General features: G+C 39.4%; 1 protein-coding gene across 4 annotated transcripts in view; it reads right to left on the bottom strand.

Moving 5' to 3' along the window:
- LOC139963989 (GTPase-activating protein and VPS9 domain-containing protein 1-like) overlaps window positions 1-20,498 on the bottom strand; it is a 29,586-nt gene extending 9,088 nt beyond the window's left edge. Inside the window, exons 1-16 of one of the 4 annotated variants that reach the window (XM_071965269.1) lie at window positions 20,345-20,498; window positions 16,247-17,456; window positions 15,069-15,203; window positions 14,291-14,486; window positions 13,328-13,503; window positions 11,764-11,911; window positions 9,141-9,377; window positions 8,362-8,648; window positions 7,631-7,744; window positions 5,665-6,606; window positions 4,750-4,810; window positions 4,096-4,206; window positions 3,234-3,329; window positions 2,241-2,613; window positions 1,614-1,748; window positions 684-807 (exon numbers count right to left, since the gene is read on the bottom strand). In XM_071965269.1, coding sequence (XP_071821370.1) covers window positions 684-807; window positions 1,614-1,748; window positions 2,241-2,613; window positions 3,234-3,329; window positions 4,096-4,206; window positions 4,750-4,810; window positions 5,665-6,606; window positions 7,631-7,744; window positions 8,362-8,648; window positions 9,141-9,377; window positions 11,764-11,911; window positions 13,328-13,503; window positions 14,291-14,486; window positions 15,069-15,203; window positions 16,247-17,380 — 4,269 coding nt within the window. In that variant the 5' untranslated portion in view covers window positions 17,381-17,456; window positions 20,345-20,498. Of the gene's footprint in view, window positions 1-683; window positions 808-1,613; window positions 1,749-2,240; window positions 2,614-3,233; window positions 3,330-4,095; window positions 4,207-4,749; window positions 4,811-5,664; window positions 6,607-7,630; window positions 7,745-8,361; window positions 8,649-9,140; window positions 9,378-11,763; window positions 11,912-13,327; window positions 13,504-14,290; window positions 14,487-15,068; window positions 15,204-16,246; window positions 17,457-20,061 lie in introns of all 4 variants that reach the window. The other 3 variants (XM_071965270.1, XM_071965268.1, XM_071965271.1) reach the window with 3 other exon arrangements.
- Between the last annotated feature and the right edge of the window lie 771 nt (window positions 20,499-21,269).

The raw sequence follows: 21,269 nt of genomic DNA, 5'->3' as shown, positions 1-21,269 counted from the left end.
GAAAAATGAAAAAGAAGATTGTAAATAGCCTAATTAATGCCTATTGAAGAGCATTTGTCCAGATGACATCACAAACCCCATGCTATGATCCAACTTCCTGGAGTAGTTGAAGGTTCAGCCAGTGAAGAAAGTTTACATTCAATCAATCATATCTCCAGTTAGGGGCAAGATTTTGAGATGGGGGGTTTCAACTAGCAGTGTGGAATATTTTTCTCTTCAATATAAGTTTCACATTGTTTATCACCAGAAAATCCCTTTTCTAGTCTGTCAGCTTGTGGAAAATTATGAAAATATAAACGATTCTCATGAACATGACTGGGTGCTTGCCTTTATCTGAATAAATCCACAACAGAGAACTGACACAGAAACTATACTCATCTCTTAAATTAGCAAAGAAATGTTTGGGCTTGAACAGGATTGGAACCATTGGACCTCTAAATTACAAGTTATCCAGCTCTTGGCTGGTGGAGATCCCTATATCACCATTTCTATATAGGTATGCCAGTCACCTTGCATATTGTATACGATATATTTCAACCTAAGGTGATGTAATTTGAACTAGTATTTCCACATCACAGCATAGAAAGTCTCTTCATATACATGATACACTGTGGTGCATCACTGTGGTGCATCACTGGACAGCCCATCCTGCCTCTGTTCAGTCTGTAAACCTCTTAGTATACCTTTTCATCTGCTGCTGTTAGCTGTTTGAAATCACTGATAAACTTAAGAATCGACTCCTCCTGCCTCTCCAGGAAGAGACGGACGCACACCATGGTGAAAAATTTATTGACAACTTCTTTATCTCTGCGGAAGGAAATGAAAATAAAGATGTTCTGAATCCTGGTATATAAGTGTAAAATCTTATAATAAAGACTGATGGCCCACTATATTTTTAATGAAATATCAAAAGACTGTATTCAATTGTAAAGTTAACTCTCACCCTTAACCTTTATCCCTCATTTGTATATCCGAAATGCTAAGAAGATGTAGGAATGATGCTCTTTATTTTTGTAACAATAGTTAATCTTAATGTTCACTCATGCATGTTTGCTGTCAGCGAGCCCTTGCTCGCTGGTGGGGAAGGCTTGTGGGTTGGCCACGAGGTGTGACAAGAAAGAACTTTGATTAAATATATGTTACACATGGTTCCTAGTGTTGTACATAGTATATTTTTGTATCCTTCCGATCTCTACGTTTACCTTGATTGGCCTCGCTTACAATAGGATCACTTTTTAAGCATTAAGCACTATGGTTGACAACACTGACGAAGATGGCAGCATCTACAACGACGACAACGATGATGATGATGATTAATGTTATTAATTTTTTATTAATAAAGGGAAGTACATCGCAGCTCTGTTCAATGCACAACAAGGCATAAAAAAATGATTTCTGAAATTGTGATGTGTACTATTGCACTGGGAGGCTTATTATTGGAAGCAGAGCTGTTGATTACGATAACTATTATATTTTTTTCCCCTTAAAGATTGACTTTACTTGAAAGATTCTGACAGTCAAGGCCAAAAAAAAAAAAAAAATGTTACCAAAGTATGTGACAAAATGTCTTCTGTCTCACTATTTAACATTCTGCTAAAGTGATTGATACTTACCTCTGTATTCTCTCCAGTTGACGGGTTAAATAAGCCTTGGTGGTCGTGAGGCCTTTACGGCATCGAATCAGATAGGCAATGTACACAGAGCTTCTTTGATGGTCTTCTTTCAACAAGTTCAGTAACTTCTTACAACTGAAAGACGAAACACCAAAAAATAATGATAGTAATTGCAACAACAATAACAATGATAAGAATAATAATAATAAGAAGATTAAAAATAATAATAAGATTAATACTGAACATTTTTAATATGCCAGTATCCATCACAAAGACACTCATTGCACGATGACACAACAGTCAGAAAGGACAAAAGTAAGCAGCAGACAAAGAATAAGATAATAAGAGGAATATTTCAATAAGAAGTTGATTTCTAGAAACAGATGAGTTTTCAGAGTAGATTTGAAGGAGACAAGAGAAGGAGTGAGTTTGATGGATTCAGGGGTAGCAGATGCAAAACAGCATTTTTTTAGTTTTATGAAAATGAAAATATTGCCATTGGCTATTATCAAACATGTAGTGTAACTCGTACTCACATTCTAGTTCACAGAAGCATGTTATTGTATTAGTGTGCAGAAATATGCCTTTACCTGTTATTATCCCAGTATAGAGGGAATATGCCTTTACCTGTTATTATCCATGATCTGAACACAGCGTAGCGTCTCCCAGAGTTGAGCTATCAATGACCTGTCCTGTAAGTTGACGGCTTCTGCCTGTAAAGCCTTTAAGAATGCTAACAGCTTGTTTTGAGGATATTGTACTCCAGATGTAAAGAGCTCCCTGTGGGCCATGTCCTCCTTGAACCCTGACAACCAGGGCATGCTACTTAAATCTGCTGATCTCAGCACAATCTGGAGTTTCCTCTTTGCATCGTTAAATGCGAAAGAACCGTCGTTAGAGGACAGCTCCAGGTCGGAGCTGTCGGGCTCCGCGGCCGTAGAGTCCGGCCTATCGCTGTGACTGCTGTTTTCGTCCGCTGAAGAATCCGGTTGGAGACCATCTGGTGATGTGATAAATGAGATTTAGCTATCAGTTCTAATCCCTCTTAACATTAGCTATCAGTTCTAATCCCTCTTAACATTAGCTATCAATTCTCATCCCACTCAACATTAGCTATCAATTCTAATCAGTTTTTACCACATTAGCTATCAATTATCATCCCTCTATACATTAGCTATCAATTCTAATCCCTCTTAACATTAGCTATCAATTCTAATCCCTCTTATCATTAGCTATCAATTCTAATCCCTCTTAACATTAGCTTTCAATTCTAATCAGTTTTAACCACATTAGCTATCAATTCTCATCCCTCTATACATTAGATATTAATTCTAATCCTCTCATCATTAGCTATCAATTCTAATCCCTCTTAACATTAGCTATCAATTCTCATCCCACTCAACATTAGCTATCAATTCTAATCAGTTTTTACCACATTAGCTATCATTTCTCATCCCTCTTAACATTAGCTATCAATTCTCATCCCACTCAACATTAGCTATCAATTCTAATTCCTCTTAGCATTAGCTATCAATTCTAATCCCTCTTAACATTAGCAATCAATTCTAATCCTTTTTAACATTAGCTATCAATGTTAATCCTTTTTAACATGAAATCTACCTTCAAGTAGTTCTGAAGACTGAGTTCTTCGAAGTCCTCTGTACTTTCTCAATATGTCTTCGCCACTATTAGACGGAACGGATGATGCCTTCATCTCTGCAATAGAAATATTTACATATTAATACAACCACAAACTCTGAAAGTTTCAAACGTTATTCTATCTGAAACTGACATCTGTTTACGGTCAAATAAATGTACAATTGGACAAAACTGCACCACTCAGTCTAGTGTTTGATTTTTTTGGGGGGGGTGGGAGGGGGGAAGGCAATTAAAGTAAATGAAACAACAATCAATAAATGAATGCCCATGAATCAGATAGAATGCTATTACATGCTGAACAAAGTTATGTTATAGTCAGTACTATGCTACAGTTGTGTACACTGTACACATAAGGTGTTGACTACATCCAACCACATATGTAGTGCATGCATTGCTAACTCTATACATAAATCATTTGGGTATTGTCTCAATTGTGAAACAGGTTGCTGTAAAGCTGATGGCATTACTTATTCTGGAGAACAGATGAACAAGACCAAACACTCTGTTCCCAAATCAACCAATTCAGCTATTCATTACTTTCACTCTCCACCTCTGCTATAAAAACATTAACCCTAACATCATTAACCCAAATCCACAAATCCTTACCACATCTAACACCTTTGACCCTAATCCACAATCCCTTACCATACCTATCACATTTCATCCTAATCCATTAACCCTAATCCACAAACCTTTACAATACCATAAAACAGTGGCTTCCACAAAACACAATGATTCTTCCGATATTTAGGTCACTTTTTTAGGTATCTTTTAGATCGGACGGCACACATTGATTCATACAGTTACAAGGGATTTGACTTACCGGAACCGTCCAAAAAGCCATTCTTGACCAGGGCAGGATTGAGGATGACCTGCAGGTCATCTGATCTTTGATCTAAATCAAGCTCATTAACTTTGTTGCCTTTTGATGTTGCTGAAAGTAACAAATGTGTAGCAAACCAGTAACAAACAGAATTCATTCCAAACTGATAACATGGTAAGTTTCACAAGGGTATCAGATATTTTATCTTAGGTCACCTTCTGAGAGAGCAAAATATACGGGGAGAGATGATGGGAGGGGAAGGATTGATGGGAGGGGAAGAGGTGATGGGAGGGTAGGGGTGATGGGAGGGGAAGGGATGATGGGAGGGGAAGGGGTGATGGGGGAAGGGGTGATAGGAGGGAAAGGGGTGACAGGAGGGGAAGGGGTAATGGGAGGGGGAAGGGTTGATGGGAGGGGAAGGGGTAATGGGAGGGGAAGAGGGAAAAGGGAGAACACACAAAGAGATGCTAGTAGGAGGGAGAGGCCAGGGGAAGATGAGGAGGGAGAGATGAGGGGAAAGGGAAAGGGAATGACGGGATGAGGGGGAGGGTTGAGGGGGAATATGAAAATTGAACCTGTAAAGACATATAGGACACTGGACAAAATGTACAAGGTTAATATTACAAGAAATGTTACTGTGTTCAATTAACTCACCACTTTTGATTTGTCTAATCTTCTTTTTAATCCAGGACCTGCCTTTGTCACCATTGACAACCTGTTAGACAGAATAGTAATAGAGTTTAGTATTGACCTGTTACTGTCCACACAAAAAAAAATACAATTTGAACATTATCTTTCCATATACCTACTCTTTCTTTGTTATAAAAAAATTACGAAATTAAAAGTTACAACAAAAATGTCTTCAATACCCATCTGCTGCAAATTAGCTGATGTTCAGGTCTAATTGCTAAGGTTAATCCATTATTTTCAGAATTTGAATAACTCTGTCAAAATTGAGTTTTACTGTTTTATGTATATGAGTAAGAAGACACAAAGGAGACAATGTTTTGTCTTCTACACATATTTGAATTTCATTGTAAATCCAGTCTTTAGAAGTCCTATGTCTTCCTCCTGACTTTGTGTTGCCATGGAGACAACGATCATATGGCCTGTGTGTGCTAGACTAGGCAGTCCAGCCGTTTTGGACTATGGACATGAGCATCTGAAGTAATTTCTCATAATTTGACTTATATCGATGGAAGTCATTTAAACTGGTCTGTAACATCTCAAATAAGTTATACATGAATCATAAACTGGTTTCACTATCAACTAAGGAATCCATTTATTTTCTAAGTTGATCATAGCAGAGTTACCCCTACTATATTTGTTAGTGAGTTAAAGCTGTGGAAAGAAATAAAAGCCACCTTCACCCTTTGATGACTGTGACATTGGTTTCGTAATCAAGGCCACCCTTGCAAAACCAGATGACCATACAGTCTCTAAGTATTTCTGGCTATATTGTTGGCATAAAAAGAGGATAGATGCAAGCATTGGAGAGCACAACATGGTTTCTAATTTTCAACAAGCATTTTTAGCTTATTTTCTAACTCTAAATTTTTCTTAACTCACTAGTCTATCTCCTGAGCTTTCTATCCCTTCGAGATCATCGCCAAGTCTAGCGTTCATGCTGTCCAACTGTCCCTCTTCGCTGTGGAGAGAACCCTCAAAATCACTGTCTCTATTTGGTTTGTTTCCTGGCATCAGACTACTTCCAAACTCTTTTTCAGAACATCCACCGTTCGGAAAGGATTCAAGCTCTTTCAGGCCGTGGTCGAAAGGTGCCACTCCCGAGGAAGAGTTCTTGGGTAATAGAGAGGGAGGGCGCTCTATCTGGGTCTGAAATTGAGCGGGCGGTGCTATCGACGTCTGTCCGCCCGGCGAAGCTTTATTACCCTGAAGAATATCCATGGAAGGGTCAAAGTTGAAGGACGAATCAAAGAATCCATGATTGACGTGAGAGATGCTGGAGTTCATTGAGATCAACTGACCCTGCTGCTGCTGCCCCTGGTTCGCTCCCTTGTGGTGAAGCTGGTACAGCGGATTGTAAGACTCCGACTTGGCTGGGATGAAACTTGACGACGACGAAGACTGACTCGCCGCATCTTGAGGGCTATCGTTAGACATGAAAGAAGGAGGTGTGGGTCCGACAAACGGGCGCTCTTTGGGTTTTGCACCCTGAGGGAGGGTACGTCTCACCGTCTGTATCTTACCATCCAGTGAATCTGCAAACGGATTGGTCTCCTGAGCGGGGCTCGAGGCCAAAGGGTCAAAGTCTCGTAGGATACTCGAAGAGTCTGAACCAAGGTTGGGGCTGGGACGATTGGCAAAAGGATTGGGCCTATTTCTAGGAGGGACAGGAGGCCCCGATTCTCCCTCGCGAGGCTTGTGAGGCCTGGGTGGCAACGGAGGGGGAACCTCTAAAATAGATGAGTTAAGTTCAAATGGCAAAGTCTGTTGGCTAGTGTTGGTAGAGATAGAAGGAGGAGGCAGGTCTAAAGCATCAGCAAATTTCTACATGCAAAAACAGGGGAACAGAAAGAAGATTTGTCTTTAAGCGTGATAGAATTATTGCATTAAGTTATGGCATAAGTTGATGACAATTGGAAAACAAAATACTTTCACACCACAGAGAGGAGGAAGCAATACTACCGCAAGCAATTTCTATTCAGTAAAGTGAAGCAGTTGTTCTGAGGATACATTCCATTTTGAAAGTGCTCAAAGATTAAAAATTAAATTAAATTGTAGATTTTAAATATACCCCTTGTCATTGGTAACTTATGAAATCCATACACCTAAGTGTCCACAATTCAAACAGTCACTCCCCTGGCTTTACAATGTGCCATATCAATGTAGTACCCTGGGGGGGGGACTTCCCATAGGGTGCCACCACAGACCGGCTCTTGCAACTATGCAACTATATTTACAAGTTACCCTGGGTACACCTGGGTGAAGGAAGGGGCAATGGAGATTAAGTGCCTTGCCCAAGGACACAATGTAATGATCTGCCCAGGACTAGAACCTGCAATCCTTAGATCTTCAATCCAATGTCTTAGAAAATTGACCCAAACAGCCTCCCATGCTGCTGCATTTCACTAGTATCACTTATATACAATATTACAGCTTCTCCAAACAGATCACCCTGTTTTTACTCCAGTATCACACTAATGGATCATTCATAAACCACCAAGAATGGTAAGATCAGCTATTAATTTGACTACCAACCTTGCTTATCGATAACAACTTTTCCTCTACAAATTTCACATGCACAGTCTGCTTGGCCTAAATATGTCTGTAGAGACACTGATGTGGGGTCTGTAGGTTTAGTGTAAATGTGGGTATTAAAGATCTGTTACCAATATTTGTTTGAAAAGAACATTTCGGGCTCATGTCCTTGCAAGACTGTAAAATCTTATCTTGCAAACCAAAATGGGCTACTTGGAATAGAGAAAAGATAAGTTTCATGGAGTCCTTGTCGAAAAATCTGACAAATACTTTGCCAAAAATTTGTCGAAATGACTCAGGTTCTAATCCTCACCTCCTTCTTAGAATCTTCCATGTCTGTGCTTGAGCTTCGATCGATACTGGTAGAGCTTCTTCTTGAACTCTGACCCTCACTTCCTCTACAAGCTTCTCCTTCTTCGACGCTGCCCTGTAAGACATGGATGTTTACGGTAAGCAGTGAACTACAAACTATACTAGACCGTAATATGCTAGATTGATCAAATTATGGTCACAAGTTGACAAACTATGACCTTCTATCATACTGACTGTTAAATAGTAATTGTTCTCCCAGGAAATTAAAGGTTATATACTACTTTGGCTGTTACATATTGTCTTTTACAGAAAAGAATTGAAAGGGATAGAGTTATGCTAAAACTGGTTTGGTAATATCTCATCAAAGTCCAAATTTGAGACCCCGAGATAAGTAGCATACTACTCACCTTAAAGAATAGCATGCTAAGCTGGTCACATTTCACTCAACGATCATATATCACACTTGATAATCAATCACGAATAAATATTCACTGTGAGGAAATCTACAAGGATGTCCTTGTATGATCATTTGCAATCTTATTTTGAGTTACCATATAGTTTTGGTAAAATGGTTAAATGGACATTCAAATTCAGAAAAGTGCTCTTAGGGAGACGGTTGTGTTTACACAGTAACACCTCTCGCAACATATGTGCACATAGCATTCAATGTATTAGTTTGTTGCAGCAAACTCGTAAAGCCTTTTCATTTATTTGGTTTTAAAAATTGCTCACTTCTGCAGTGGGAGCTCCCTCGCTTGGAGTCACGTCTTCAACTTCTCGAAGCCGGTCTAACTCGGAGTCGTCCTGAAGTACATCCACGCTCCAGGTCTCGCTTCCCGTCTCTGCCATGTCCGCGTGCTGGATGTCCAGGACGGCCGTGGCTCCCGCTGATGAGACGTCCGGCTCCTCATCCTGGATCTCTGCAATCTCTGTCAGGTGCTCGATGGGATTAGCCTCCGAGGGAGGTTCTGATGTGTCGCTTCCAATCACATCGGTGCTCCACGTTTCACTGTAAATCTCTGCAAGATTGTTATAAGAGACCATTTAACCAAACATTCAAGTTTAAATTTGGATTTATTTTGGCAACAATTCTGCATTTAGCCTCTGTTCTTTAGTATGACCTTTTACAACTGCTGTGGTTAGATCAACCACCATGTCCTCCTTGCTCCTCCCTCCCTCTCCCACCTCCTCATCAACCTTCCTCCCCCCCACACCCCCCCCCTCGCTCATGGAACTCTGTATTGTTTGCACCTGCCAGTACCTTTTGTAATCATTTTACATAAATTGAAATGAAAAAGAAACGGATTATAATTCATGGTTTCACGATACTTCAGGCTAATTACATCAAACATGTTTCCACAAACTTTACTTCCATACTCAATTCACCTGACCCATTCCTCTCCATTGTCTTCTTATCGAAACAGAAAGTCGAACCAAAAACAGGAAATTGAGACCTTCCATGTTTATTACCCAACTTCATCGACGATCAATTTGAACAAATAATCATTTACCAGGGTTCATCACTCGCTCCTTGTCCATGTCACAGTTCTGTTTCTCAATTTCAAATTTGCCAAACTGGTCGGTAATGTTGGTACTGTTAGGCAGCTGAGTGGAGTCGATGATTTCTGGTCGTTGATGTTCTGTGGTACTACTGGCCATGCTTATAGCTGATCTTGGTGTATTCCTTCCACTTAGGTTACTCACAATATCTGTCTCCATGTCCATGGAGTAAACAGAATTTGATGCCCCTGAAGGACAAAACAAAGGAGATACCAGATTGTTAAATTAACACAATGACATACATTTTATCTTGACCATAATGTCACACATATTCTGAGAGAATTACACTGGCTCCAGATCAAAGACCGAATTATTTTAAATATTGATTTTCACATATCGCTATTTTTTTTAGATTTGCCATTCTACTTGTCAGAACTTCTGCAACCTTGCATATCGCAGTTTCATGAGATCACACAATAAATTACTTCTGTGTGAATAAAATCGCTCAAATTGATCATGGGGCAAAAGAGCTTTTGCTGTTGCTACCGCTTCTCTGTGGGACAGCCTTCCAGAACATGTAAAACACAGTCCATCTCTTGCTTTTTTTAGACGCTCTCTCAAGACTCATCTGATGAAAACTGTTTAATTCATTGTTCACCATTGCCCATTTTTGCTTGCATTTTTGTCTTGTACTTTGTTTACTGTTTCTTAATAATAATAATAATAATTTATTCTTATATAGCGCTTTACATCAAAAGAATGATCTCAAAGCAGCTTCACAGAAACGCATAAAAAAAAAAAATAAAAAAAATACAACTTAAAAAGTATTACAGCTTAAAAATAATACAATCTAAAAATATTGCATCCTAAGAATTACAGAAATAAATAACTAACAATAATTAATAAAAAACAAAAAAATTCAGAAATTAAAGACAAAAGCAATAAAATATGACAGCATACAATAAAACTAAAATACTAAACTATTACAGCCGAAGAAATAGCAACAATAAGACTATCAAAACAAAAATAGAAAATAAATTTCAATATAAAACAATCAAAACATGGCAAGATGGTAACACAATCAATATGACTGGAGGTTTAAAAAGAATACTACTTTCGAAAAAGGTGAGTTTTAAGGTGTGCCTTAAAAGCATTTAATGATGGAGCTGCCCTGATGTCATTGGGGAGTGCATTCCATAGATCAGGTGCAAAATAGGCAAATTGTGTTACTGTGTCACTGCGCCATGAGCGTCCTTTTTTTTGACGGATACCGGCGCATTATAAATGTCCATAATTATTATTATTATAATTCTGGTGGAATTCTTTCTAAAAAATCTTCACACACACGACAATTAAGACGGAGGCATTAACCAAAGAGGTGGTTGTTCATCTTTGCCATTCCCATTAAATCACTCAGACAATTTTCAGAAACTCAGTTTGAAGGGATTAAAGTTTATTATCAGAGATTTTGTAACTTTAGGCTGTACATAACTGTGCTGTAGATGGCGGCTAGAGTGGCGCATAGTAACAAACTTTGATCGCCAGTTGATGTGCAAAACTGTGATGAACATCACATTAATGTGAAGTAATTCACCCAAACACATTTAGGAGACTGTTTTGATCATTGCCATATTATTTTAACCCTTTGCACCAGTGTATCTTCACCATGTTCACCAGCATACCCACTGCAAAAACAAACAGTATCCCCCATTTGATTCTCTCCTCCCACTAACCTCCGTCCATCGCCCCCCCCCCCTCCCATCCACCTTTCCATCTCATAGGAAGAGCTCTGACAATCCATCAAGCTATAACAGAACAGGTGACACTACATACAAACTAGTTCTACGAAGAATGAAGGAGGCAAAGCTAGGACAACTGAAGGATACAGAATCATATCCACACAAAGGTATATAGCAGGGTTGTCCAACCTACGGCCCGCGGGCCACAGTCCGGCCCGGCGCAGGGTTGCGTCCGGCCCGCCAGAGATGCTCTACGGTGCGAAATTTTAGTGCGCAGATTTATTGATAACAATTTGAAGCTATATAATCAATCATTCGAACCTTCTGGGTCTAAAAAAAACTGTAGGTTAGTTTGTGTGACACTCTCTCAGCGGAGGGGGGGGGGGGGCGGCTGGACTTTATTCATCTGTTTTATCAGGAAGGAAAATAAATCAGTGCGCACCGCGCAGTGCTCACATTTTGTTGCCTTGGGCTTCGGGCAAAAAAATCGAAAAATCGAGCGTAGGGTTCATGCGGCCCCTCCTTCATCTTAGTCATTCCATGTGGCCCTCCTCTGCAAAAGGTTGGACAACCCTGGTATATAGTGACAACCATACTGATAAGGAACTACATATATGTAAAGGACCTTTGTTCCTCTGTTCATGGAAATGAGTTTGTATAGGATAGATCTATATATATCCACAAGAATATATCCACAAGGAAATATCCATAAGAAATGTTCTTCTCTGCGAAAGAATATATATGCAAAGGACCTTTGTTCCTCTGTTCATGGAAATGATATTTGTATTGTATTGGATATACCTAAGTTTCAACTAAGCCTAAGTGTGATATTAAGATGTGCACAGACAACCACTTATGAAATGTTTGTCTTCATGATTCTAAATAATCATCTCACCTATTGACATGGCTTCCATCATATTGTCACTGTTGCCAGACGGATCAGAGAAACGGAGGTGTTTTTCTGGGATGCTGCTGACAGCCGTCTGAGGAATGTTTGTCGTCACCTCGGGAAGGTTTTTCTTGTTTGACATCGAAGCAAGCACCTGCAACAATAGATGTAAAACAGAAAGAGAAACAGACATCTGAGTTGTTTTAACAATAAAACCTGAAGATTAATGAAGGAGAGTAATCTTTGCTTTGCTTAGTTTGATTTATCGACTTGATTGGGAAAGTAATTAACTCAACAATGTTTATATAAGTTACTAATTTTGTACTAAGATATGACAAGTGTATTGATGTCTGACACGTTTGCATGTTTCTAATTTCCGAAACTAGGAAACATGTATTGTCACTTGCACAGGCAGCTTTATGTGCAGGTCTTCTTGTTTGCGTTCCACACAGTTTTGTGAACTGTATTAATAAACAACCAGATGCTGGTCTGGGGGACAGGGAGGGGTGGAGTGTACACCTCTCCCATTTTCAACTCCACAACAAAACAAATTGACAGAAATTTAATAGTCACACAGTCTATCTATAATCTCGCATGTAGACCTCTCTATGGTCCAAATCTTTAGCCTCAATAACCCTCCGAATGCAGCATCTCAGATCTAAACTTGCAATTTATTTCTGGGGAAGGACCCACCTACCCCTTCCCCCACCCCCATGGATACCTCCACATATGAACAGTGTGGTAGGCATGTCATTATCAGTTTCACAGAATATTGTGATGATGGTAGTATCAAATGCAGATTACACAATGTAATGGATGAGTAGTTGAGATATCCTTCCTCCTGGTTTTATGGGAAACACTGGCAATGCATTGTATACTGAGCGGTACTGTTGTGTAACCATTGCTCACTGGAACTTGAAATTGACCCCCAATATTTTCAGTTCAGGAAATGACTCTACATTAGCACATCTTTTTCCTTTTTTCCTGTTTTATCCACTTCAATTGAATTGAAATTTTCCGCCAGCATTTGCCTTTAATAGCCATATCTATTTAGTTAAGGAAGTTAGGCAAAGTAATGTTGTAAAACATGGTACATTAAAGAAGATCTTTTACAAAGAATGTCATTCTCGATCACCAACCTTTGCGAACATTTTCAAATGGCAGTTACTTGAATATTTGCTGATAGATAATATGGAAAAGCATTGGTCAAGACATAAAAATTGTTAATAGAAACAAATGGTCCCCTTTAAGTTCATTGGAATCAAAAGAGACAGTTCCTTCAAAAAGTTCAACCACCACTCCCCTATATACACACTGAATCTAGAAAGATTGTTCTAGTTAAATTGCCTACTGAAAATGCTTGCTCAAGCAATGTAAACGTTAACAGACAGGAGATACCAAATCTGAAACTCAGAGGACCATGGTCTTATGTGTGTGTTTTCTTCTCTTATTTTCATGCTGTCAATCTAATTATGTAACCCCAGCTTGGTGGTTTGTAACACTTCTACTTGGCCGGGTGGTTTCAAAATTTCAAAATACAATTTTTTTTTCAATTTAATCATATCTTTACCTTCGACTCAGGTAGCATTCCAGGGCATTCAATTGTATGGTTGCCAAGGGAAACCACTAAGACATCTTCCTGTTGCCATTGTGACATTGGATCAAACAACTGCCCGTCTATGAAATCGACTTCCAGATCACCGACATCTGATGCAGTCTTACGACCTTTCTTCGTAACAGAAGAGACTGTTTGCGGCAAAAATCCAAAAATACCAAACCGTCATTCGGTATAGGTGACTTCTCCAAGACAAGACATGTGGTTACCAGTTACCCTCAAATATTAAAACCAATATAACTCTTTCCCCTATCAAAACAAACTTTAACACTTAGCAATGGCCTGTAACACTTCCATAGCAAATATACATAGCCAGCCCTACATATTAATTTATATATCAATATTATACTACGTCAAAATTCATAAGACAATAGAAGTACAGAAAGTCTGGATTTTGAGGAAGGAATTTGAAGATATTGTACATATGTTCGCAAAGTTTTGTTGATGGCTTTTTATTAATATTTTTTCCTTTCATTGTTGCAGTGAAGGGGAATCTGTTGAAACATAATGCCCACATTTTGTCCGTAGTACTATTAAAAGCATTGAAGACTCGCCCCAATTCATGTGCTGGCTCTGAAAAAGTTAACTTTCCGTTGCTTGCAAGTGAAGTTTTTTTCTTGTCGCTACAAAATGCAGACAGTAATTAAACGTGTTACCTTGTTATCTTTCTATTATCTAGACCTTAGATGTCCATCGCTGCTATGTACACTGTGTTGTGGGTACTGACTGTAATTGTATGTATTGACTGTACACTAGTGTCTAATTACCCATGGTAGCAAGCTGTGTGTGTATTTTCTGGGATCGATGGTGGTGTCTAACACTTCTGTTACACCTCATTCGAAACTAGGTCAGATTACCGGCATCAGACGTTTCTTTGTGCTCGAGTCTTCACACCCTTTAAATGTCAACAAGTTTTACCTTTTGCTACCACAGAGTTCCTAAAGGCAGTAGGCGATGTCACAGAATTCCTGTTTTCATTTGGAATCTGGATGGGAGGTGACTGAACGGTCTTGACTAGAGGAGCAGAGGGCGGTAACGGAGACAGACAAGCCTCCAAGTCCTTTAACTCTGTCCTATCTGGATTGTTGCTCACCACTTCACGGAAGTACGCCACCTTCGAATCGGGAGAGAATAAGATTTTACGGTAAGACTGACAACGTGTGATCGGTCTTGGCTACAAGTTTAATCACTTATTGAGGATTCAGATTTACAACAACAACAACAACAAAAAAGTAAAGATTTATTTTTGGAAATAACCTTTTCATAAATCAAGACAAAATGGTATTTTATCCAAAGCCATGAGAAACACTAGTCTATACAGTGGAAGGGAACTCACTGCACAAGCAGAATGCCCACGTTGGTAAAACAGCAAATAAAATAATATTGTAGTAAAACCAAATACACTAGACGTTTTAAGATGGAACCTGAGACATTCAATCAACACTTTTCAACGAGAGCACCTCGATTTTGTTGTTATTGTTGTCAGAGTTATAATTGTCAACTGAATTACAAAATGGATATATTCTCCCCTCATATCGCAATTTAAGTATCCTGATTTTAATAGAGTATGCCACCTTCAGTGACCTGCACATCTAATCCCAGCCTGCTGACAGTAGTGAAAACCAAAGATCCCGACAAATGGATTTATAACCGTTTTCATTCGAAATCATCGGAAGAGAATGAGAAAAGTTCTTACGAGTCCATGAAGGTCCGTCTCTGTTATTAGTGCAGCATTCTGAACCAATCCTGAGACCTCACTGACGGCTGGTGGGCTGTCCTCCATCTTCATGTTATTCATAAGGCTATCCAACAGGGAGGACATCCCATTCTTCTTTTAACCCAAAAATAATGGAAAGAAAGTAGTGAAACAGTATTTGTATTGTCGTTATAAATAACTGAACACACAGACAAACATACGGACACAATTTTGCTACCTGATCCCAAAATGGAACCCCTTCCACATAATTGTATTCCTATATGACCTTGATGGACCTCCTAGTACCTGTAAATGTATTTCCATGGCAACCATTGCTATTGTAACCAACAGAGCACTATTAGCCTGCAACAGCCAGCTGACTTTGTAGAATACAGTATCTGAGATTGTAAGACTATCGAGAAGTCATAATGACTACCATCACCATTTAGTCATATATTCTATTATGATTAATAATAATGACAATATTTTACATACTCAGCAACAGAATAGTAAACATGTTCATATTTAAGAGTTCTACCATTTTTAAGCATTTTAATGTTCTGCATTTTTCATCATAAATACACAAATTCAACTAAAATCACATGATGTTTTTATCTTCTTTCTTTTGCAGCACTATCATGTCCCTTGTTCTTCACTTAATGAATGAATCTATCACCATTTTTTTACTCTTCACTCCTTTGGCAGGAACCTCTCACCCCACCCTCCTTGTGGCTCTTCAACTCTCAAGTTGCAGTACTCCAGGTCAAAGTAAAAGTAACACTAAAAGTGCCAAGGTTTACAATCTAGTATCACGGACAAGGCCTTCCCAGACAACTTCCACATTTATCCCTGGTCATTGGTAACTCGGCAAAGCCACACACAAGTGAGCAAAATTCAAACTCACACCCGTGGCACTACTGTGTGCCACATCAACAAGTCACCGTGGGACTCCTCATAGGGTGAAAGGCACAAACCAGCACAGGCAACTCAAGGTACAAGTTACCCCCCAGGACCCCAATTTCACACCTGGGGTAACTTGAGGCAATAGCGTTTAAGCACCTAGCCCAAGGACACAATTTACATAATGATCTGGCCAGGCGGGCCTGGACCCTGCAATCCTTAGATCGCAAGTCCATTGCCTTAGCCATTTGAGTGCCCTACCTACCATCCATTCTTACCTTACTGAATCTATTCAATATATCACTGTCCCTGCGGTTGCCGTCTCCTGATACATTGGTATCGTGGGCAAGCTGTTGCAGAATCTTCGCTATTTGCATCAAGTTAAATCTCGCATTCTCACTGACCAGAATGTCCGATATAATCCCCAGGGGTTCGGGGTCAACGATAGCTGGACATATGAACCAGTTGAACAGTAAGTCAGCGCACATGGCCCTTACTTCTGAGGGGCTCGTCTTCCCTTTCTTCATTAAAATTTTATGCAGCTCGCTGATGATCCACTCCAAACCCTGAGGAAAGCAGAACAGATTACTCAATAGTCCGTTGATGAAATTTTCGCATAAAGCCACCAGCTGGGAGGTCACAGACTGCAGATGCGCCTGCAACTTTTTCCGATACTGTTCCGTGTCCGCGGGACCGAACAACTGCAGGCGCTCCTCCTGGGTGAACTGTAGGGCAACCTTCTCCGGGTCCGTCTCCAGACTGTACTCGTCGTCCATGAGCACCGCCATGATTGGGTCGTGCAGAGCCGCAGTCAGATAAAGCTTTGACGAGAATAAAGACTCTGTGAAATGCTTGAAGGCAGCGCAGAAGGAGCAGGTTCCTTTCAAGAGTAACCGTCGAGGGTTGGTGCTCTCCGCCACCTGGTGCACTATCAGTGACTGCAGTAACAAGAGCGTTCTGTGCTCGTCCCCGGGTCCTATGCAATTCCCGCAGACAGACGATATGATCGTCCCCGCAGTTTTCTGGCTCTCCCTCGGATCCTGAAGTTCTCCCAGGGACAGACAGACAGCTATTGTCCTGGGGTGTTCTCGCAAGTGAGCCAGAAACTCCCCGTAGAGAGTATCCTGGAAGTTTAATTGCTTGTAGCTGTCAATGAAGTTCACCATCTCCAGAGCATTCGCCCCGTAGCAGCAGACGCTGGGAGGAGCATCCGGACTGGCTACAATTAATTTTTTCAGAATGTGTCTTTGCTGGCGAGTGATCCATGCCGTTTGGAATATTTTATCAGCGATCTCTGTGTTTTCTGTGAAAAGACTCTGTAAGAGCTGTCTCTCTGACTTGGCAAATAGTCTTACTTCCTTCAGTTTGTGGGCCAGGTCCACCAAATCTACTTTCGAATCGGGTTCTTCCATCTTGACTATATATAATCCTTCCCTCTGTTGATGAATAAGTATTAAGCTTTACTTGACCATTGTTGTCTTCTACTACCTGTGGTGTGAAAACAAAAACCAGAAAAACGATGAATTGCAACATACAGTATTTTTGAATACAACATACAATCTTCCAAAGTCCATATAGACCTCATTAGTGATCAGTATTCAATATGTACAGTATATATATCTTATTGCACAATTGCAAAATGCCACTGTGTTCCATGTTCTATGCATTCACTACTTTCCATCAAGGTAGCTCATATAGACAGACTTGATTTTACCGACCAAACTAAATAATCAGCTATTAAAGAAAACGTTTCACTTTGTACCTCATGAAACAACAATCTCGCTTTCTTTAGCTCTCCAATATTGTTTATCCAGCAAGATTATGATAACAGAATGTATAAGAATTGGTCTGACCAAATTCTTGTAAACTGTAGTGACAAACTACAGTAGTTGTCCTCTTGGCATCCTCAACTAATAGTCTTAGCAGTCTGACAAGCTTTTTATCATACCTAATAAATCTAACATTATGCAATCAACCTACATAGATGGTTTGACACTTAGCTCTACTGAACTTAAAACAAAGACTAGCATATCCAAATTCAAAATGCCACTTGTAACTGAACAAGCTCTCTGTGCAACTTGATCAGTCTTCACTTCAAAGACCAAATTTTTTTGCTAATTTGTGTTATAAAATAATTCCGGCACTGTGTGATTTTACGATCTTAAATCATATGTTACCTCAAACGAGGTCACCTACTTTTCCTGTATGTTTCTGTATAATTGTTGTCCAGGTTTCAGTTTCCCCAGAGATTATAAAAGTACTTGATTAAATATATATCGTTAGTTTCTCTTTTACTGTATGCAAAAAATGTGTTATGATTGAAACCCATTTAACGGTTACAATATGTTTTAGTTTCAGTTGTCTTGTTCAAGTAGAGTTTCACTCTGAGCACTACATTTGTAATACTCTGGTGATTGCAAACACGATGGATTTCATTTTGGGGGGGATGCTCCATATTGCAGTCTGCAGGTGAAACTCATCGCTCAATTAATACAGATGACAACACAATAACCGAAGAAAAAATATTGGAGACTGTCCCTTGGGCAAGCAATCGCTTGCAGTTTGATATTCACCACATCCCTTTCGACATTGATAATTATCTCACTAAGACCCAACTGTACCATGAAACTTTCGCCAACCATGTGATACACCATAGTCCATGTTTTCTTCTTTTGCTATATAAGAGAAAATTTTATTTTACAGCTTGCCTAGGATGGCTCAGATGAAACGAAAAAAAATATTATTCCTATTTTACATTGGTATTTTAATTTCTTATAGGTAGGCCTACTGCACATAAATTATACATATGGTCCTCAACATGAATGGTTTTCTTTCTCAAATGTTGTAGTCAAGTACTCTATCCAAGTACTTCTGAGTACTTGAGGCCCTGAATAATAAGTACCAGTGTCTGAGTACTCCTTTTAAGGATCCGACTACCGATTACCACTGTCCAAGTATTGCAGTTTGGAATCTGCATATCGAGTACAAGTACTTTATAATCCAAGCACTTTTCAAGTACTTTTGATTTATTAAAGAACTGTATGCGTATAACTGCATGCTTCCTGATGATCAAGAGACAGTTGAATGTGATGAAGTTGCTCAGATGTTGTTTTTGCTTGGCAAATTCAGATCATCTTAAAATTATCAGATATTTTCTGATACTAAAGGACAAATTGACAGTATAGCAATCAACATCCCAGTGTGTTCATGGGAGTGTTCGATAAACAGTGATACTGAAACCATGCTGCTAATTATTCTGTACGTTAGTAACACACATCACTGATGAATTCTTCATCTTCATACAGCCATTCCGTATGTGGTAGTACATTATAGCCTAGCTGTACGATACTATATAATGTAGTAGCCTATCGTGTATTATAAACAGTACTTGACTATAGAATGACAAAACGATAGAAAGAAATTGTGCATGCTTTCTGTCGAAATGTTGCTTTTACACAACTAGTATTTTTTTGTGTACTTCACACACTCTAAATTGACTGCAATTAGTACAAGTATATACTTAAAAGCATCCCAGTCTGAATGAAGACTATATGGATGAGTACACTTAATCATCGAAGTACGTTTCATCATGAACGAGTACCATGTACTCAAGTACTGAGTGCTTTTCGGGTACTATAACACCGGTATTTTTAATACTGTACCTCATATACAGTTTATTCCCATGAAGTTACATTTCAAAGTGCTAACTAACAAGGCTACATAAACAATAATTACAAGATCCAGGTACTGAGGTAGGCCTAGTTATACAAAGATCTAGTTCAAAATTTTTTGCCAATCAGAGTTTTTTCTTTTGTTGGATTGAAATTCGACATACTTAATATTTTGGTTTTGGTAAATTTAGTTAAATTTGACCAAAACTGAATTTGGCACTTGCATACATTTTTACTAATTCTTTGCTTTAACTTTTTAAGTGTAAGTCATCCAACTAATGTATCTAGGATTTAACAGTTCTGTGACCCAGAGACTTTCATGGTTTCTCTTAGCAGCTTAGTGCCTTAAGCTATACTTCATCAGGCTAAAGAAACAATACGCATACAAAACTAAGTATAATCTAAGCTCGAAAACCACTTACTCCTAAGTTGTATTGCACTGTCGACTGTAACTACAGTACTGTGTCGTAAGCGTGTAGCTGAGACTGCAGTAGTTGATGTGGTATCCAGCAGGAGCCTACTTGGACTTAGTACTACTAGCTAGGCATATAAGCTTTCAAAGGTCTTTAATACTTGTTAGGCTAGATGTAAACAGCGGAGAAGAGATGAAAAGTTTATCCGTGAAGAGGTTTGAAGAATAGGAACCCCACACCGGCAATTACGAATAAGAGACCAAAGTTGAAAATTGTCACATGCAAGTGATACCTTTTTAAAACAAAGGCGATCTTCCGCATCTTTCAGCAGAAATTAGAAACGTAATGTCATGCTTGTAACTCGAACTCCGGAACCTACCGCCTATTAAGAAGACTTCGTGGCTAGATGTTGTTATGTAAAGCTTCACGTATCGTCGCTGTCAGGTATGGTGAAACAAAATCTGTGATGACTGACATTTATTGTAATATCGGTCTATCGATCGAGCTCGGAACGACGTACTAGTTGTTTCTATACCGAGTTGATATATTATGTGACCGGGTATCGAAGCTGTTCGGGAGAATGCGTGGGAAGGTTACGGGAGGGCCAGTGGGAGCGATGCCGCGAAACAGCGCGGTACATGCGAGTTTTTTGAAAACATCATGATCAATTGTGCATTCAACTTTTCATACAAAAGATGGTGACACAGATGGGGAGACAGTAGTCTACACTTTGTGGTGGGGAGAGGGGGGGGGGTATCCTTCAAGCTAGCTAGCAGTCTGCATAGAACTTGTTTACCTCATAGTAGCCTAAGGGTGGTGGAACAGCTTGGTCAGAAACCTCAAGAGCAACCCCTTTCATAAATACATAGTGACCCCGTTCTATTTGTTACATATGGTACTACATAGTTGCCCTGTTGTTTGAAACTTTAAGGAGAAAAGATAATAATTAAGGTGTTAGTTTGTTGGAAAGTTTTGAGGTAACTTTGTGCTATGCCCCCTCAAATCAAAGTCCCATGTCACAATGCCCTTCACTTCAGTTTGTACCCACATCCCCCTTGTTCCCCCTCCCCTCCCCGCCACCACCCTCAAACAGATTAACTCTTCTTCCACCTCCCCTGATCTCATATTTGAATGCTTGTATTTTATAATAACATATTTCAAACCCAAATTTAATGGGTTCCTGTCAGATTTTTTAGCTTTTGAATCCTTTCTTGTCA

Source organism: Apostichopus japonicus, chromosome 22 (genome assembly GCF_037975245.1).
Source record: "Apostichopus japonicus isolate 1M-3 chromosome 22, ASM3797524v1, whole genome shotgun sequence".
Classification (NCBI taxonomy): domain Eukaryota; kingdom Metazoa; phylum Echinodermata; class Holothuroidea; order Aspidochirotida; family Stichopodidae; genus Apostichopus; species Apostichopus japonicus.
Note: the sequence above shows the minus strand (reverse complement) of the source record. Positions and strands in the feature narration are given on the sequence as shown.